This window comes from Misgurnus anguillicaudatus, chromosome 10 (genome assembly GCF_027580225.2).
Source record: "Misgurnus anguillicaudatus chromosome 10, ASM2758022v2, whole genome shotgun sequence".
Classification (NCBI taxonomy): Eukaryota; Metazoa; Chordata; class Actinopteri; order Cypriniformes; family Cobitidae; genus Misgurnus; species Misgurnus anguillicaudatus.
In genome coordinates, this window is record NC_073346.2 from 32666738 (window position 1) to 32687483 (window position 20746).

Here is a 20746-nt window from a genome sequence, read left to right on the forward strand (position 1 = left end):
GGTCAACCAGAAACAGCTACACTGTAAAAAGTCTGTAGAAATTACAGTATTAATGGGTATTACTGGCAACTAGCTGCCAGTAACTTACTGTAGATTTTACATTTATGTTATTTACTGGCAACATTTTGTTCTAAGTTAAATGAACATGAAACATTTTTTGACTTTATCTTCTACAGTAAGTTACTGGCAACCAGCTGCAAAATTACAGCAAATTTTTTAGAGTGTAGTAATGGACGTTTTCGAATCTTTTGTTTTGAATCATTGGCTGGGTCCGAAAACTTAGGGAGTTGACTTTTTGCCTTGCTGCCTCATAAGGCAATGACTTCGGAGGCATGAAGGCAGCTCAGAGAAACACTTTCGGAAACACTCAGCGTGTTTGAAATATAAACAGAGAGCACCTTTGTGATAACTAATCACATATCTGAAAACTACAATAATAATTTCTCGCTAGAAATGCAATAAAAAGGTGTAAAAAGTGAAAAAATACATTTATTTAAACAAAATTTGTGCTCCAGATGCTTTCTTGGCCGCTATTTTATTTTTTGAATTCTACCAGGCTCGACCAATCACATTCCCCATGCGCACACATGCATAGAATTGTGGGACAGGACGATGGAAGTATCTCAGGAGTCAGGAAGTAAACCTAACAGTGGCTGCGTCCGACAACTCTAAATTGCTGCCTTCTGTGGCAGCATTCCAAGGCAGGAAGGCATCAAGGCATGTCCGAATCCAATGTTAGGTTTACCTCCTGACTCCTGAGATCTTGTCTCACAATTCTATGCGTGTGCGTGCATAGGGAATGTGATTGGTTGAGCCTGGTCGAGTTTGAAAAAATAAAATGGTGGAAAGCATCTGGAGCACATATTTGGTGTAAATAAATGTATATTTTCACTTTATACACCTTTTAGTTGCATTTCTAGTGAGAAATAATATTGTAGTTTTCAAATATGTGATTAGTTATCACAAAGGTGCTCTCTGTTTTTATTTCAAACACTGAAGTGTGTCTGAAAGTGTTTCTCTGAGCTGCCTTCTTGCCTACGAAGTCATTGCCTCATGAGGCAGTGAGGCAAGTCAGCTGCCTAAGTTTTTATTCACTTACATTGTTTCAAGTCCATATAACTGTTTTATTCTGTGAATCACAAACAGATGAATTGTTTAATTTATAACAATAAATGGGCAATTTTTGAAGTTTAATAGTGTTTTCACACATGAGTGGAATCCTGGTGAAAATGACTCTTGGTAGATTATGACCCCTCATTCCACAGTATGGTTAGGGTTAGGAATAAATATGGGGTGTGGTTAGGATTAGCTAATCAGGGAGCAGGTTCATCCAGGAGAGTCAAAATCTGGTGCAACACCAGGGGTCTCATTTATAAAGCGTGCCAGTTCCCACGCAAAGGTTGTGATCTATAAAAAACAAACTTAATGGGAGAATGGGCTTGCAGGGTGGGATCTGAGCCTGATTCATGTACGCACACATGCAGTTGATCTGTGATTTATAAAGGGAACATTGCTTTGTTTTATAAGTCCTAATATTTTTTGGCGTATGCCATTTTTGGGTTTTGTGCATACGTAGACTTTCAGTAAGGATCCTACGCACAGTTTTATAAATGAGGACCCAGAACATGAGTGTACATTCTTACCAATGAAAGGACACTTTAATCACACATGAGTTTTATTAACACATTCTGATACAAAACTTTGCCATGTAAAAGCGAATCAAACCAAAATGATTTATATGCAACTTGCAACATTTTTTATCCCCTTTTTGACTATAAGTATACCCCATGTCAGCTTAAAATGATTTAATAGTGAATAATAGTACACTGAAAAAAAATGATACATTGAATTTAATCAATTTTTTTGGGGTGGGTGGTTGCAATCAATTTGTTTAAGCTACATTTAAACAAAAAAGATTAGTAACGTAAAATGAAATATAAAACTTTTGTTTAAATGTAGCTTGAGTAAATTGATTGCAGCCACTTACCTTGAAAAAGAAAGATTAAATTCAATGAATCATTTTTTTCAGTGTAACAGTATTTTGGTTGAAATAGTTAAAGACTTTTATTTTCCTGTATCAATAAAATATTTACTTTATCTATTTAAAAATATTAACTTTATCGTTTTATCTGGAAAAAAATATTATTATTCAGATTTACAGATAAATAAAGAACTGATGTAAACTATACAGTAACATTCACTACATATAAACATTTTAATTCCATAATGTGCCACATTTTTAAATAAAACCAGGAGACAAAATGTGGGTTAGTTAATTCAGGCAAAAAGCTACACTGAAAAAAAAGATTCATTGAATTCAATCAATTTTTTAAAGTAAGTGGTTGCAATCAACCCATCCAGGCTACATTCAAACAAAAGTTTTATATTTTATTTTACTTTACTAATCTTTTTTGTTTAAATGTAGCTTAAATAAATTGATTGCAACCACTTACCTTTGAAAAATTGATCAAATTCAATGAATCTTTCCTTTCAGTGAAGTTATTATATTTTTAACAAAGAGTACATGAGCAAATATGCTTTTTACTGGAATAATAAGCAAAAGCAAATCTTTTACAATAAGACCAAAACCTTTAGATAAAATAGAGATAAAACATAATCAGTTTGTTTGTCTTTGACTCAGTCAACTCTGTCATATATTTATTTAAACCAAGAATCTCTGTTTAGTTTTGACAGTGATTTTATAAACTAAAAGTCCCCAAATTTCCACAAATAAATATAAATGTCATAATATTTAGTTAGAGAAGTGAACATAGTTTTTGTTCTATTAAAATCATAATATATGCAAAGCTACGACACAAATTTTATATAAACTTAATATATATTTAAATAGCACTATTTTATTTTTCATAAATATATAAGCCAATGATTGAAAGCCAGAGTAACTAAGCATACTTCCTTAACTACTACTGAATAGATTTTGCATTTCATTCTCCACAAAGTATTTTTTACATTAAGATACAGAAGTTTGATTGAGAATGAGATATGTAGGGGTTTTATAGCAAATGGGTTTCTTTATAGAGCAACAGGGTGCACTCTTCCACGTGAAGTTCTTCCCGGGGTCCATAGACACTGAAGCACATAAACCTCTCTGGGGTAGATCAGGCTGTTGATCTGCCCAGTAAGTGAAGTTTAGTGGGGTAGTAGTGTTGTCACTGTTACTCCAGTACCATTCTGTGTTAAACAGGCTCCGGCGCAGACTGATCCAGCCTTCATTGGGTTCTGGGACTATTATGTTTGCGGCCATCCTGTCCTGGTTGTTTTTACCGAAGATAGAGGCTAAGTTATCAAAATTGTGTTTGCAGTACTCACGGGACATCGTCCAGTTCATGTCCTCGTTGCCAACCACAAATTTCCCAGGAGTCACCATACAGCCTTTAGGATCTAAATGCACGGAAACAAAATGTTGATATTTATTGGGATATTCATTGAAATGTGCATAAATGTGCTTTATATGTGTGCCATATCATTATCATTTGGGACTCCATATGAAAATCATTTTTTTGTGTGATTTACAGTTTTCTACATTAAATCATTATGCATAAGTAAAGAACATTCTGTGAAGTTATAACCTTGATATCTTGAATATTTACTGAATAAGCATGAGCATGTCAAAGATTGAAATTCAAGTGAAATCAATAAGTGAATTCAAACTTTAATTTTTAAAATTAGATGGTCACACCTCTCACGACAATTATTTATAATAAATAAATAAATAATAAAAAAACACACATTACCTGGTTCTTCATTAATAATTATAGCTGGGCTTACGTAGTTATTGGCAAACTGCCAGTTTTCTTTCATGTACACAGCGATTTTTGAGTTGGGATGCCAAATGGTGGCTGATGTAGTTTGAGTATTTCCATTACCAGTTGCCATGGAGTACTTTGTGCCACTTATTTCAGTCCATGAAGTTGCAGCTAAAGGTGCATTATTCATCTGCACAGAGGATTTGCTAGATGTCTCTGCGATCACGATGAAACTAGTGTTTGAGGAATAAAAATGTACCAAGAAGCAGCCAGAAAACATGCTTACTGGAATGAGGTCTAAAATGTTTCCAGGGATGATTAATCTGAGGGAAACTGGCATGGATGTTGTAATTAAATTGGGTCCATTACTGAAACTATTTAATGAGGGCAGGATATCCGAGGAAGATGGTACCTGAGTGCCACCTCCAGACGGTAGATCACCTACAGCGACTTGTACACTTTGGCTTGTTGTCAGGAAGAGCTGCTTGACTTCAGTAGAGCCTACGGTTATGGGAAAACGGTCAACCCCTTCGTTCGGCATTGCGGGGCGAAGTTGGTTCATCACCATGTTACAAGAGCAGCTTTTGGATTCAAGGCACGGATGAGTCAATATCACTGCTATTTTGTCTGTCCCTCTTACTTCTATAACCTCACCGTTAGTCTGCAGCTGATAAAGGAAGTACGGATTAAGCGTTTGCGTAGATACCTGGTTTTGACCTCCCGTAACTGCCTTTGTAATGCTGACTGTATTAATTGCGTTCACTGCGTTGATGATGAGCAGCCTAAACGAATTGTACCTTACCTCCGAGGACACTGAAAGGTCGAATGTTCCCATTATGTTAGCGTAATTCAGAGTGGGGATAGTATACACTGTCCTGAGGTTTTGTTCAGGCTGGACGACGTGAGATTGAAGCCTTCCTGGCCATCCTGTCATGGAAACGACTGTGATGTTGTTATTACTGCGAATTATAATGGATTTATTGGATGATGTAAGCCGGTATTCTTCAACATCTTTTGAAGCATTCAAGGTCCAAGTGACCCCAGCAGTGCTGAAGCTTCTAGTACTGCTGTTGCCGTTACCTCCATAGATGACACTGACGTCAGTGTTCGGGTAGAGGATAGTGATTTTGAGAAAGTTAAAGTTGTTTTGAAAATAATATGCGATGTTCTCTGGAAATGCTGTGATGAAATTTGTTCCACGATTGTCCATTGAAAGCCCTGTTAATGTTCAAGTAATTAGTAATGCATTTTTGGTGTCTTGCTAAAAAAAAGTTTACCCAGAAAACGCAATTCATTGCTTCATCTATAAGCATGCACAGAAAAAATTATTATCAAGATAATTCTTTGTGAAGCTTGAAGGGACACTCCACTTTTTTTTAAAAAAGGTTTATTTTCCAGCTAAGAGTTAAACATTTAATTTTTACCGTTTTGGAGTCCATTCGGCCGATCTCCGGGTCTGGCGGTGCCACTTTTGGCCTGGCTTGGCATGTTCTATTGAATCTGATTGGACCGTTAGCATCGCGCTCAAAAATGACCAAAGAGTTTTGAAGAAACCAAGAAAATCACAACTTTTAATTTTACGTCAGTCTTAGTACACGATGTAACTAGTCAAGTTTTAAATAGGAAAAATATCAAAACTCTTTGTTCATTTTTGAGCATGATGCTAATGGTCTAATCAGATTCAATGGATTATGCTTAGCTATGCTAAAAGTGGTACCGCCAGACCGGGAGATCAGCTGAATGGATTCCAAAACGATAAAAATCAAGTGTTTAACTCAAGGGGAGCTGGAAAATGAGTGTCCCTTTAAATGCTCATAATGCAATATTCAATGTTATACAGTTATTTGTTTATTTTCTCAAAGCTTCTTTTATCTTCTCTATAGTGAAAGATATGGCTTCCTTAGTGCTTTTCACATTTGGCATTATTTAAGCAGCTTTACAGAATGTACCCTGATGCAAAATAGCAAAGATGGTATTAAAATACATGGTAATATTGCAAATATTTTATAAAATGTGCATTTGCACTACTACATGTAAAAGTAATTATAGGATTGTAAACATGAAGTTAATCATGGTGGACTCATATTACTTATAAAAATATGTGTCTTAATATACAGTCGCATTGGGAAAAGGGTGCATCCTTATATGTCAAGTGTCAAAAAATGTCAGATCATAGGTCCCTTCATTGTCAGAAAAAATGGTGTATAGGTAAATAATGGTACATATTAAGACTTTTATAAAGAGTACTGCCAAGTCACAGCTTGGGACCATTTTTTACTATTTTTTTCTGACAGCCTGCTAAAAAACTGTGGCGGAAAATAACTAAAATATTAAACATTGTAATGACAAAAAGGTAAATAGAATTTTCATTTTTGGGTGAACTATTAGCCTCTCATAGTTTTAGCCAATAGTAAAAATAATTAAAATTCAATAATGCAGATCAAAAAGGAAATGACTGTATGCATTACTTGCCTTGGCTAAACATGAAAATGGTCAACAGAACAGCCAACATGACTGCCTATTCTTCTGAAACAGCTCCTCGTGTGATTGGTAAAACTGCTGTGTCTACTGTAGAAAATATACTGAAGAGATATTAAAGACAGACGGTTATGTTTATACAGTATTTGTAAGAAGATTTTGTTATAGCAGCCAAAGCTTCTTTATACAATTAATAATAATATAATAATATAAAAACTATGTGGATTATTGTGACTGAATCAAACGGTTATATTTCTTATATTTATATTTCAGAATTTCTAAAAAAAAGAAAAAAGCTTTTTGATGCTTTACCCTACACAGTAAAAAAAAATTGTCAAATCAATATTCATTTTTATTTTAGTTTAAGTTAAATAATTTCATCTTGTTTTATAACTTGAAAACTATAGTAGGTTCGATTGACTTGCAAAACTAATTTTATTAAACTTGCATGAATCATTACCATTTTTTTACAGTGGGATCTAAACCTTTACCTTGAGATGTAAAACATGGATAATATTTCAGTTAATATTATGCTAAAAAACACATGAATTGTTGCGTGTTAAATACTAAATGGTTTAAGCATGATTCACACAAGTAATATTATTAAAAAAAATTATATACTTATATTTGATCATATACAGACTCATAATTTGTTCGTTGTGATGAATACATGAATCCACAAAATCCGCTATTGTACAAAAATGCTTTATAGTTCCATGGATTTGATCCGTCATTATTCAGCCTTGCCTTAAGAGAAACTGATTTTCAAATTTTGCAGAATGCTTTAAAATCCTAAAAGTACAAAAGCTGTATCCAATGATTCACTTTAATAAAGGAAGCATTCGGTGATTAAAAATTAGTTTTAAAAACCCCAAAAACAATCAACCTACCTTAATCATGGGCAAAGTTCTTCCTCTATCTGGACAAATTTAGCAATGTATTCTCAGATCATTCAGGATATTTGACATTCAAAATATCTTTTTCCTCTCTCCATGTGAATTTGCATTGGATCCAGGAGAAATCAGTATCTTAGAATCAACAAGTTTCATAGTGTCCTCCCATGTTTAATTCCCAAAGAACACGCAAACAAATGTGTACTGTGACGTAAGTTGCATTAAATAAAATCGGGTAGCTAATGCATGAATTACAAAAATAGCACATCCAACAACAGTGTTACAGGAATCCACACTTTACTTAATCGAAATAGGTCACTAACATAGAAGTGTCCAATGTTTGGCCTTGTTTTTCCATTATGCTGTTTAATCTTTTTTCAATCTCTCCCTCTCAAAAAAAAAAAACAATTCTAAAGAATAAATACATATTACCCATTGTCTATCTCATAAGGATTCACTGTGTATGTAATTAAATTTCTTTCAAAAATAGTAAAACATCCAGAAATTCAGGTCTAGCTTGTCTATAAACATTTAACCAATGCTGATATGGCCCAAATTGTATAATTATTTTTGTATATACATTTTTTTTTTCAAATAAACTAATGATAAACAGCTCTTAAGGCACATGACGCAAGCTTTGAATCATGCCATTAAAATAAGGAAAATACACAGCCCTCTCACTTTTTAATCAAAATAATGTTTATATTTTGCACAAACATTTGACATTCAAAATAGACACACTTTCCTTATCCTTTGCATAAAATAAAGGAGGGATCAGTGACAAATAAAGATCAATTACTTACTTTCATTACAGAGATACTAAAATGTTACACTAATACTGGGTTCTTTTCAAAAAAAGTTTGAGTCAAAAAGGAACAAACCCAACAATTAGGTTAAATTAACAAGAATATGTCCATATTTGACCCAACGATGGGTTGAAACAACCTAGCATGGGTTAATTTTAACCCTAATGTTGGGTTTGTCCCTTGTTGTCTCTTCAGTTGGTTCAAAACAACCCAGTTTTTGCACACATATACTTAATCTACCAAACAAGTAATCACTATATAAAAAGAACATATGTGGTTTGTTAACTCTTACATTTTAGATAATGTGTCACTTTGGCCACACCTTCAGATAAGGGGTTCGGTCGTTGAAAAAAAACTCTGGTGTCTAACTTGGTATCATATATCAAAAAGAAAAACCTATTGAATAACCCAGAAATGCTTTGTTTAAAGCATGTTTGCTGGACAACATAAAAGCCTTTCTTCCTTCTGCCTGCAATAAAATATTTTAACAAAATACATGCTCATGTTGCAAAATTTTTCTACAATCAGCTTACCAGTTTTTCCAAACAAAAGGAGAAAACACCAGCCTTTATAAAAAACACATATGCATATAACTGCATAACATGATATGAGCAAACTTTTGAGTCAGTATGAAGTATGCAACATTCATTCACGCCCACCTCCTGCATGACCTGGAGGTTTACGTGTCTCTCCAGGTCGCCCCGGGAGCTTGCGCATACCCTTTCCTCTACCAGTCCCCGTTCCTCCCTTCCTTTTTCGTTGGGCATGTCTCTGAGTGCCTGCTTCCTCTTTGAGAGCCTGTGCCCACAGGGCATCGAAGGAACCTGGTGCTTGGTAACCTGGTTGGTTGCTGTCAAGTGAGTCTCTGGAGAGCAGTACCCATATACTAGGCACATTCCTACTGACCGTGAGACTGTCCAGCCCTGCATCGGACACCAAAGGTTCCCAGACCTCCTGGATGGTTCGATAGAGCAGCGTGGTGTTCTGATGTAGGCCGTGCACGCGACGTTTCATGATCTCCACGCACGTGATGGCTTTAGCCACGCTGGGGCCCGTACCCGTGAACACGATCTGCCGGCACAGCTTCTCCTCTGACCCGGTCGTCACCTCTGAACCTTCTTGGGTGCCTGCCTGTTCTGCTGGGGCTATCTTACCCTCCATACGGCTCAACGCAAACCTCATCAGGTTGCGGATTTTGCTGCCATCTTTCACCCTAACTTCAGGAGTGCCGCTGGGCAGGTTAGGAAACGGACACGGGCACGGCTGCTCCACGGTGCGTGCTTTTCTGTAGTTTTCCATGTCATTTAGACTTTATCTGTGCAATGGAAGGGTAAAATGCAGGCACATTGGTTTTAGGTTATCATGCCAACCAGACTACAGAAAACCAAAAAAATGGTCACACACAGGGCTTTTATTAAGCCAGTAAGTCTTAGTTAAATTAGGACATTTAAGTAGCATTCATAAATGTATCTAAGAAAAAGCAATACTCTTTATATATAATATATCACTGGTATATTAAGATAACAGTCTTCACCTTTAATGTCGATAGAAATCAATCTGCCAGTACTCACAAATAATGTTAATAAATTACGTATTGAAATTAAGCTTTGTAACTGTTCAATTATATTGTAAGCCCCCAAGTATGGCTTGATAGAAGCCACATTGGAGTCCGCATGCCTCACTGGCTGCGCAGTTTGATCGTTGTGTCACATAAAACTATCGCGAGAGTACTGCTTAAAATCGCTCTAGTGATATTAGGCTTGTTCGACTTCATCTGGCGCCGCAAAATTCGACAACAGGATGACGTCAAAGTACCGCGAGAGCGATTCGCGAAATCATACGAGGAGTATGCTTTTAAATCGTTCTCGCGGAACGTTGACGTCATCCGGCCGTCGATTCTTGCGGCGCCGCATGAAGTCGAACACACCTATTAAGATGCAATCAGCTGATCGATCTGTACAGAGCCAATCTGCCAAACAAAGTTAGGTATGATTTCTATGGCAGCAAAAGCAGAAACCGAGAATAACTCGGACATGACACCATTGACAAGCGACCCAGAGATGAACGCTTTCTTTTGCTAATTCTTTGGATTCAAACATGGTTAAGGTTATGCAAGTAAGTTACACATAAGAATAAAACATATAACACTGAGCTATTCGTTTTTGGATTTTAATGCAGAAATTTTACATATTGGCATAATTTCTAAACTATTTCAGCTTTGTTATCTGTGTGTGGTTTAAACTTAACGACATAAACAAGCATGTAACGAAAAGCTATCTTCATGTCAAAGGCTGAAAAGACTAATCTTTTATTAGCTGTGATTAATAAAAACTCAAAAGGCAAACGTACCGTAAATATGTAAATTAATTGATAAATTGCTTAATATACACAGAAACATTCGAGTCTTTGCAAAAACTTAACTTACTTGGACTTCTGCTAGGGTAAGTTAGCAAGTTGGCTAGCACGATCAAATGGCTGCAGGCTTTTGCTAAACAGCTGTGAGCTTCAAATATTTGTAAAAAGTTCAAATATTCCTTAAAATCGCTGAGGTAACTATAATTAAAGCTATAGTGAAGGCAATTCAAATGTTATAACGTTACTTTTGTAGCTTGCTAACTCGCGTGTTACACTGTGTGACGTCAGCTCAAGTTTTGCCGGTTAATGTGAAACTCCGTCGCAAAGCGCCGCCAGAGATCTTGGGATTTGTAGTTTTACTATATTTTGCGAAATCTAACCACCACATTAACTCTCTCTTCTAGGGCAGATGAATGATCTGAGAGCTTTCAGAGCAGCACTGTCTCTCATACGCGTAAAACATAATTAAATGCGTTTTATTATAGTTAGAGTGTAACCATGGCGTATTAATTTTAATTTATAAAAACATGGTTTTACCACAGAATCGTGGTTAAACTATGGTTCCTTTAGTAAAACCATAGTTAATTTTTGGCGTTTAACTTAAGTGACCATGTTTTTATTTGTAATAAAACCATTGTTAGTTTCATAGGGCTGGTGCGTAAAAGAGCTGCAATTCCATAACCTCAATCGTTTATATCTACACAGCGCCATCGAGCGTTGGAGATCAGGAAGTAACGCGATTTGTGGAAAAAACAACTTTTTTGGACAACACATAAACAGCCGCTCAGGTCAGGATAAAGAGAAAATCACGTCGTTTTCATTGTCATGCATGCCTAGTACTATAATAGGCTACACCAGTGGCTAGGCCAGAAATTTTAAACTGAATGGATTTTTGTGAAATAGGGTGGACCTCAATGCCTACTCTCAAATTACGTACTTTTCCAATATAGTGGTTAAACAGATTACATAACTGACAAACACATCTGATTTTTCTGAACTGTTTGCGTTCACTTTAAGATATAACTGACTGTTTTATGAAAATATTTGCCAAGCCTGTGCTATTTCGAGATAATTTTGCACAAATGTGTTCTGTCAAGCGCAGAGAGTTTCTGTGTTTGCTTCTGTGTGCACGTAGCCTACAGAACACAGCTCACTTTATCTTATTGCACTCAAATTCTTTCAAATGGCTTGAATTTTAACATTCGCAAGGTTAAGAAACGCATGCAAGTAATAAACTTTCTTAATGATGCGCGTTTGAGCGATTATTATTAAAGAGATGATTATAATTTATGCATGATTTCTGCTCCTTTACCACAAAAATATTTTGTGTCTCCTGATGGGACAGCCGTCAATCAGAGTGGGCCAGTGCTACCCTGGCCCTTAAGTAGCCTCGCCACGGGGCAACACAGTATGGCCCTGTCCCAAATGGCACACTCCAGACTTGTGGACCTCCTCAGAGTTCACACTTTGATGACACCATGTAGGACAGACCTTAGGGACCCTTGACGTGAGTCCACACTAATGGGCAACTTCTCTTCCTATTTCCGACCTGACGCTAAAGTCTGTCCCAAAATATGATATCATCAAAGTGTGGACTCTGAGGAGGTCCACAAGTGTGCCATTTGGGACAGGGCCAGATAGGACACCCTACGGACTCGTAGACTAAAGCCCGATTTATAGTCGTGCGTAAGATCTACGCCGTAGCTATGGCGTAGGTTATCCGTAGCCTGTGCGTAGCTCTGCGTAGCCTGACGTGCACCATGCAATTTTTTAACAGTGCGTCAGTTCTTGGTCCACCAGAAACCCTCCCGTCAGGTAAAAAACCCTGCGTCGTATTTCCGTTTGCGACGGTGAAAACAAAGATGTACCAAGTTGAGGAGTGATTTAACTCAAACTGGAACAAAAGTCGCTGTTTATTTACTTCCATCATTGCTGGTATTCTCAACAAGTTTCTGTTTCTTCTTCGTTTGGGGGTTAACTTGCCAAGCTTCTTCTTTGACAGTCGCACTGCTACTGTGCTTAGATGCGTGGATACTGCCAACCAGCGTTCTGCACGTGTTTGCACGTTGACGCGGACGACGACGCAAAAGTATTAATGAAAACCGACGCGGAACCTACGCAGAGGGTACGCCACAACTATAACGAGCCCTTAAGGGAGCACACACAATTTAAGGCCACGAGACCGAATGTCCACATGAAGTGCGCCATTTTGGACAGGGCCCATGAAACACAATTGTGCAACTTCCTCAAGTGTAGAAATGAGCCCTTCAGAATGAAACACAGGGACAGTTACACATTACAAAATGATTAAATTATTTTATTTGCCCATCACTTCCCAGCATGTATTGTATCAAAGCAGCTTTACATAATCATGATTAAATATAATAAAATGCCCCAGTGAAACCGCATAGCTATAGTATGAAGTTATAATAGTGAGGTAAAACCTACAATTTTAGTGTAAATACGCTCACCTCTTAAGGTTAGTGACTAAATAAACAAGTTTCATATGATTTTCGTGCACATCACAAGTAGTTAATAAAGTCATAAATAGGTTGATTAATCCTACAACATCCCAAAGGGTAAACATTAAAGCTTTTAAGTTATGGCTTGCTGCTAATTCATACATTATTTGAAGCACACATAAAACCTATGTCTCTGTAGCCTACTTGCATTACAAATGCATTTCCCTCGAAGTGTATGACATACTTTTTTTGTTTTCCCACCAGAAACTACAAAGACTGTTACCAGTTGGACAACAGGTAGTTATTAAAAATAAAATGATATATTTTGGTGCTATAAATATAGATGAGAACTTAAGGAATGTTTTCTGTTTGATATGGCTGGGGTTCAGGAACAATGGTTGTTGGGGGCTTGTAGCAGATAGGAAACTTTTCCTCGCAGCATTTTGCACTTTTCCATTTGAAATCATCTGTACCATCCAGTGACAACGAAGCACAAAAGCCCTTCAGGGTGTCCTGTGGTTCCCCGTCGCCCCAGTTAACATAAGTCACAGGTGGTGATGGTGATGATGGTGATGTTTGATTTTTCCAGTACCACTCTGTAGTCATTAGACTGCGGCGTAGACCGATCCAACCCTCCGCATCTGTTGTATCAACAGCACTGACCAAATCCATCTGGAGGCCTTCATCTGTAGGACAAGCAAATTCTTTTTGATCGTGTGCGCAGGAATCTAGGGACTCGGCCCATTTAAGAGGCTCATGTCCGACATTAAACACTCCAGGAATCACCACACAGCCAGACTTATCTTAGGGCACAAATAAAATAAAAATATTAACCATCACAATGGTTCTTAAACATTAAACATCACATTCTTTACAACCGTTTAATATTTTAAATCAGCAGTAATTGCATATAAATGTAAATCTTGAAAAAAAAAATATTTTTACCCGGTTTTTCATTAATAGGTATAGCTGGGCCTCCAAAAATTGTCTCTACAGGATTTTGCAGTATATAAACAGCAATCTTTGAGCTTGGATGCCAGATAACTGATGATTCCTCATTTAAAGTTATTGTACCCGAAGAGTACTCTGTGTCAGGAATCTCAGTCCACACAGCATTTTGAAGTGTTTCTCCAGTGTGCACTTCATCTTTGCTGTCAGTTTTAGCAATCACAATGGCCTGCTTGTTGTATGTGTAGAAATGGAGCAGGTAGCATGCGGCAAACATATTTTCTGGGATCAATTCAATGAAAAGTCCTGGACTGATCAGTCTAAGGGACATGTTACTCGATGCGGTTACATATTGGGATTTATCTGGATCTGAAATTGACCAAAGCCCTGATAAGTTTGGCATTAAGTTGGTGTTGTTTTGAGGGAGCGAGTTTGTCTTGTCATTTGATGTGTCAAGTAGCCATCTCTGGGTTATACCTGGAAATGAGGGCACAACAAAGTTCTGACCCTGAAATCTCACAGGAAGAATCTGATGGACTAATATGCTGCATGTACAGCCTGGTTTTTCCAGACACGGGTGAGTCAACAGCACAGCTATTTTACTACTCGAGTTAACCATCATCAGTGAAGCATTGAAATGCAACTGGATGAGTTGGTATGATGGGATCATGAAGCTTTCTAATTGAATGCTGCCTGATATGTTTTTGACTATCGTGATATTGTTTTCTGTGTCCTCTGCATTGATGATAATCAGTCTGAATGAGCCGTATCTTTTGGAAGCGATGTCTGGCGGGGATATGCCAAACGTTGCAAGAAGGTCTGTGTAGTTCAGCGAAGGGATCAAATAATGTGTGTCAAGATTTTCATCAGGTTGAACAACATTGGTCTGGACACTTTTTTTATTAACTTCGTCATATGTATTACTGCCAGAATGTACTACAATGTTTTTGGTACTGCTAATTCGGATAGATTGTGTGGCGTAGTCGAGTTGATATACTTCAGCAGATTTTGGAAACTTCAAAGTTACGGTATTGCCTTTCTGACTGATTGATATGGTCTTTGTTGGTGTGCTGCTGCCGTTGTAGAAGATGTCAACAGAAGTGTCTTCATGTAGGGCGGTGACTCTCAGACTTCTAGAAGTGTGTGTGTAATAGTATCCCAGGTTCTCTGGAAATGCTGTGATGAAACTGTTACCATAGCTCACTATTGTGAGACCTTGAAATTAAAAAGAGCATTAAAAAAAATTACACAGGCATCAATACAAACACAGCAATCCTGCATCCAAAAAAACCATACACTCTTAAAAATGAAGGTGCTACCAGCCATTGAGGAACCATAGTTTCAAAAAGAACCTTAATCCAGAAGAATGTTTCTGTTTCACAAATGTTTTTTTTTATAGTGGAAGAAGTTCTTAAGACTATTAAAAGATAGTAAAGAAATTATTCTTTGAGGAACCTCTAATAGTTCATCGATAGCATTAATGTGAAGAAACATTTTGGTAGAACCTTCATTTTTGTGTGTAAAGGATAGTAAAGTTTTATTTTCTTACCTTGGCTAAACATTGACACAACCAGAAAAATTGCAAACATCTTTGTCTTGAACTGAAATTTAATGCTGTGTAGTGAAGAAAAGACAAAGGACCACAAGGTGAAATGACAAAATGATATGAGCATATATTTATATAAAAGAAACTGGCACTTATAGGGCCCTATTTTAACGATCTAAGCACATTGTCTAAAGCGCACAGCGCAACGTCTAAATGGGCGTGTCCAAATCCACTTTTGCTAATTTAATGACGGGAAAAATGGTTTGTGCGCCGAGCGCATGGTCGAAAAGGGTTGGTCCTATTTTTTTTAATGATTAATGGGAGTATTTTGGGCATAACGTGCAATAAACCTATGAGAGTCTCAGCTCTCATTCCCTTTAAAAGCCAGTTGCGCTGGCGCTATGTCTAATCCCTATTTAGATGACGGACTTTGTAAACTGAAAAACTAAGCGGAAGAAGAAGACCTCCAGTTTAAGATTAATGTTAAATAATTGTGTTGTTTTTCACTTGTATTGAGATTGTTATTTGTTTATTAAAACCTTTAAAGCCCGTTTTCTTTTAGTCATGGAAGTAAAAAAGCAGGCTTTGAATTGCTTTAAATGTATGGCTATCCAATATCATCAAAAAATAATTTACAAGTATGTAAGAAATGGTTTGTAGGGGAGAGCGGTTGGTTGTCACAATTTGTACTCATGCATGAATTGCTCATCTTCAAAAAATCTTTCAGCAGTAATTCCTACATGAAATTAAACTTTGGAGTCTTGGCTTTAAATGTGTATACTTTTTACCTTTAGAATGTATTGTAACAGGAAGTAATAAGCCATCAAAGACACTCTGACACAATGTGACAACCAACCCCATCACGGGGTTGGTTGTGGTTGGTTGTCCCTATAGAGGTTTAATAGGATTTCAATGATTCTCAATGATAGGTTGTGACTCTCTGTGGTCATTAAAAATCCCAGGATGTCCTTCGAAAGGGGGATGCTGCACATTGGTGGTGGTTGAGGAGATTCCCCCGTTCATATGTAAAGCACTTTGAGTACTGAGAAAAGCGCTATATAAATGCAAGGAATTATAATGATAAATTGGGATCTGAAAAGATAATGTGTGACCTTTTAGTTTTTTAAGCTAGAAACTCCAAATAAGTTTTAATATGAATCCACCCCTATGATAGTTGTTATTAATGCCCCTTATGTTTAAACAATGGGATTAAAGTGGGTGATCAGTTACTTGAATGGGCTTTATGCCCAGCTGCACTATGAGCTTCAGCCGGCTCCTTGTTTCCTGTCTGGCATTGTTGGACAGGCTGATTAATCCAGGTGAGTCTGATTATTGTTGTTGTGACTACTGAGGTCAGGCACACCTGGATTAATCAGTTTGTCCAATAATGGCAGACAGGAAACAAGAAGCTGGCTGAAGTTCAGGAAGTAGTGCAGCTGGGCATAAAGACTATGTCTACTGTGTTGAGAAATAAAATGAAATAATTTTTAGTGTAAAAACCTCTTTATTTAACGCTTTATTTATTTTATTTTAACAGCAAACAAAAACAAACAGACAAACAGTCTTAAAAGGTCTACATGTCCAATACTCACATGTGACAACCAACCCCGCAAGCTATGTGACAACCATCCCCAACTGACTTCTTGACAAACATGCTAAGCTAGCTGCCACACAGCTTTAACTTGATCGCTAAAAGATGACTCAAAATAAAGCTACTACTTTTAGCTTTTTAATGAGTGTTTTGTTTTTGAATGACTAATATCCTACAAGATCTCAACAAAAAACAACACCAACATGAAAATTTACTCTGACCCATAAAAATAAAAATTGTCTCCTAACCTCAATGTTTTGTGTCTGCTCAGCAAAATTACAAGTGCAAATGAGTAAGCTATTAAAAGTTAACAGATCGATATCAAAATTGTACCACAGCGCCATGTAGTATGTCTGGTGTGACAACCAACCCGTGAGACAACCAGCCCCGGTCTCCCCTACTGTAAAAATACTTTATTTAAACAGGAGATAAAGAATTTACAAACGGCTCTCTGCAAGGTTCAGCACTTGGACAGCGTCAGTTTTTTTTAAGCATTACTTAAAAATGTTTCTCATCTCACCATCCACAGGTACAGATTCATCATATACAATAAATCCGTGAGGCATTTAAAAAAAAACATTTAAAAACAGATGCATTTGTTTTATTTACCAGGCTAAAGGTGAAGCAGCTCTTTACGCCTTCTAAAATTAGTCCAAGAGTCCATTTATGTCCAAGAGACTCAATAATAATCTTTTACATTCAATCCTTTAATCTTTCATATTTAAAAACGTTTTTGTGCTGCTGCACATTCATGTACGTGTTAAACAAACCCGCGTTGTCGTCCCGTTTAGGCGCATATTACTAATGCGCTCTTTAAATAACAAAAAAAAAACATATTGCGCCATTGACTTTAGACTTTAGACCAGCAACCGGTTGCATAAAACTTAGTCTTTAAAGTTAGTCATGAATTTTTTTCTTCAAAACTGATCATAACTGTTTTAAGTATGTTACATAGAAAGGTAGATTGGTCTAATTCAAATCCAAATAATAAGACTGATTAGCCCTAACTAATTGCTAGTTAGTCAGAATCATTCTTAAGACGCAGTCTTAATGACACGGCTATGTTTATGCAACCGGCCACAGCAATTTTTGTTGGTCAATGGCGTAGTCTATTTTAGTTGCCTCAAAATAGCAACGCGCCAACAATGCGCCTGAACACACCTCGTTTTCAGACCAGAAGAATGCCCATGGGCGCAAAAGGGTGCGCAAATGCATTTGCTATTTAAACAACGCGGCGCTAAACGTGAAAATTATAATTGGGTGGAAACTAGCAAAAGACACTTGCGTAGAGCCCATTTTGTAGTTAGTGCCATAGCCATCAAACATCACATTTCTATACAGTATGAACTTAAAGTCATTACAGTGTGAATTTTATCATTGATCACATTTTTTATAATTGTTCAACTTTTTCTGAGAAAAAAATAATCATTCATTTAAAATATCTAACAAAAAGAACATTTTATTGAAGACATGTCATCTTTTTATCCTCTTATTCTGCCTCATTTATAAAACGTTTTGAAAACATTGACAACACATTATAGACTAAATTTATTGGCTATAAAACCATTTTGTTTAACTTAAATATATATAATAATAGGCTTAAGTGTAATTAAATGATTTAAGTGAAATCAAAGGTCAAAACAAGGAGAAAATTTGCCTGAATTTAAAAGTCAGACATGGCTGAGAACAGCCGTTTGGGAGTCGAAAGAGCCTTATGCATGGAGCTGAATCATCTGGCTGACTTAAAAGAGTCAGAATTCTGTCTTACATTATATATAGAAAATTCTTATTTAATCAATGTATACACAGCAAACATTAGAACTGGGGATAGATAGAATTTCTATTTTTATATTATTATACAGTCGTGGAAAATGAGACCAATCCAGCTTGGAATTAATCATCATTTCTACATGTATTGTGATCATTTCAGCCTAGAGTAATTTCAACAAAAGCAAATTTCAGGAGCATCAAGACACAAGAGCGTGACACATTAAAGTATGTTATTAAACATCAGGGTTATTTCAACAAATATTCACTTTTGAATTGTTCCTAAAATACATGTAAAAACATTAGCATTGTGTTGTTTAAAATATAAACTTGCAGAATTCAAGATCTAAAACATTGCATCATTTTGTTTGTTTGTCCGGTTTCAGTTTTCTGCAAATAAATGTGAATCCTTCTTTTTTATTAGACGAGATAGACGAGAATAGATATATTACATTCTATATTATACATTCTTACTGTTCTATACATTACATAAAATCAAGAACAAGATGCTTCTCTTGACTAAAGATCTTACCTGATGTCTTGGTAAATTCTCTTGTTTTCTCTAAGTCAGGTCTGTGTTGGAATTCTTATTTTAGTTTCAGCCAGATTTGACTTTCAAAATGAACATTTTTTTTGCATTAGAAGAAAAGGATTTGCATAGGACTTGCTAAAGATCCTGGCCAAACAAGATACATTACTACATGCTTCATCTGGCAGAATGATTTTAAAAATATAAACAAACCAATTAATGGTCAAATAGAATGTTGTCAAAAACTTGTCAAAAGTACACACATTTTTTAAATTTAACATAATTAAAATTTGCTCATTTAGTCCATTACAATATCATTTTTGGTTTAAATGAAAAGCATTATGTTTCCAAGCATATCACGTGTTTTAAATCAACCTGTGTGAACTTGACTCATTTAAGTTCGACTACATAAATAATTTGTTTGTATTAAAGCAATATTCCTAACACCGGGCGGAGATTTCCAGTTCCCAGCATTCATTTCCAGTTTTAGTCTCGCGTGAGACTCAATAATGAGAGTAAATATCTAAATAAAGGGTTATTTTATGCATTTTTAATTAAGATAAGAAAAGAATGGGACTTGGGAATTCAAAAGAGTTTCTGTTGTGCCTACGAGTAGAGCATTTGCTTAGGATGACATTGACAGTGTCAATCTTTGCTGCCTTACCTTTTTTTTATCAACTCAGATTTAAAAGTCATGTCAACTTATTTATCTTGACAAGAGATTAGTTGCTTGCTACAACTTATAAAATATAGTTGAAAAAGTCAATTTAATTTTATCAGTTATGACAACTCATCTGTAGTTATAACAACTCATCTCTAGTCAAGGTTAATAATGACTTGTAAATCTGAGTTGATTCAATAATAAAATTCAAGGCAACAAAGAATTTGGTAACACTTTACAATACGGTTCATTAGTTAACATTAGTTAACTACATTAATTAACATGAACTAATAATGAACTGCACTTATACAGCATTTATTAATCTTTGTTAATTTTAATTTCAACAACGAATAATACTTTTAGTAAAATTAACTAATGTAACTAATGAACCCAAGAATTTTTTACATTTAATGTTGTTTTGATCCGAAAGCATTACACTGATTTGAAAGCATTTACATTGGAAATGTTTAAGCCATAATCAGCTTCTCTTTCAACTGTGTTAGTTATGGTTCGCTTGCTGTTGCTGTAGCATTATTAGATAACATGATTAGATAATAGTAGCATTGGTAAAGTTATTTTTACCCATATCAACTTAGTATAATTGTGCTAAGGTAATTAAAACAATTAAGTAAGTTCAACTAAATGCTAGGGATGGGCAAATACCACTTTTTCAGGTCTGAAACCGATGTCGATATACCACAACCTTGAGTAGCCTATCTGTCGGTACCGATCCAATACAATCTCTATCACCCTTTTAATCAATAAGGGGCTGATCACACCAAAAGCGTTTATGGCAGTTGCAGGCGCCTTTTTTTAATGATATTCTATGGGCAGGGAGCGTTTGCGCGCTGTTTATGTGCGCCGAGCGCCTTGCGGTTTTTGCCACCAGCCGCAGCACGCGCCTTTGAAGGAGTGCTGAGAGCGGAGAAGCGCCCGACGTCAT

The 20746-nt window shown here is 36.3% G+C and overlaps 4 protein-coding genes across 5 annotated transcripts in view; 1 reads left to right on the top strand and 3 right to left on the bottom strand.

Annotated features, from left to right (window-relative positions):
- Nucleotides 1-2495: 2495 nt before the first annotated feature.
- Nucleotides 2496-7657, bottom strand: LOC129448512 (uncharacterized). The gene is made up of 4 exons (XM_055210949.2): nucleotides 7136-7657; nucleotides 6240-6349; nucleotides 3756-4985; nucleotides 2496-3402 (listed from the first exon to the last, which is right to left on the bottom strand). The coding sequence occupies exons 2-4, from the start codon at nucleotides 6277-6279 to the stop codon at nucleotides 2972-2974; spliced, it is 1701 nt and encodes a 566-aa protein (XP_055066924.2). The 5' UTR covers nucleotides 6280-6349; nucleotides 7136-7657; the 3' UTR covers nucleotides 2496-2971.
- A 152-nt stretch (nucleotides 7658-7809) lies between these two features.
- Nucleotides 7810-10625, bottom strand: rpp25l (ribonuclease P/MRP 25 subunit-like). Of its 2 annotated transcripts, XM_055210951.2 has the most exons (3): nucleotides 10370-10625; nucleotides 8604-9259; nucleotides 7810-8510 (listed from the first exon to the last, which is right to left on the bottom strand). In XM_055210951.2, the coding sequence occupies exons 2-3, from the start codon at nucleotides 9241-9243 to the stop codon at nucleotides 8368-8370; spliced, it is 783 nt and encodes a 260-aa protein (XP_055066926.2). In that variant the 5' UTR covers nucleotides 9244-9259; nucleotides 10370-10625; the 3' UTR covers nucleotides 7810-8367. The 2 variants fall into 2 exon arrangements, with proteins under 2 accessions (XP_055066926.2, XP_055066925.2); XM_055210950.2 differs by having other exon boundaries at nucleotides 8369-9259; nucleotides 10370-10624.
- The window catches only part of LOC129448511 (uncharacterized), a 30130-nt gene continuing 19221 nt past the window's right edge, over nucleotides 9838-20746 (top strand). The window contains exons 1-2 of the mRNA XM_055210948.2: nucleotides 9838-10059; nucleotides 13026-13058. The gene's annotated coding sequence lies outside the window, so the exon portion shown is untranslated. The remainder of the gene's footprint in view (nucleotides 10060-13025; nucleotides 13059-20746) is intronic.
- On the bottom strand, nucleotides 12620-19221 carry LOC129448508 (uncharacterized). Its single transcript, XM_055210946.2, has 4 exons — nucleotides 19146-19221; nucleotides 15259-15323; nucleotides 13707-14924; nucleotides 12620-13564 (listed from the first exon to the last, which is right to left on the bottom strand). Exons 2-4 carry the CDS (start codon nucleotides 15296-15298, stop codon nucleotides 13113-13115), a joined length of 1710 nt encoding a protein of 569 aa, XP_055066921.2. The 5' UTR covers nucleotides 15299-15323; nucleotides 19146-19221; the 3' UTR covers nucleotides 12620-13112.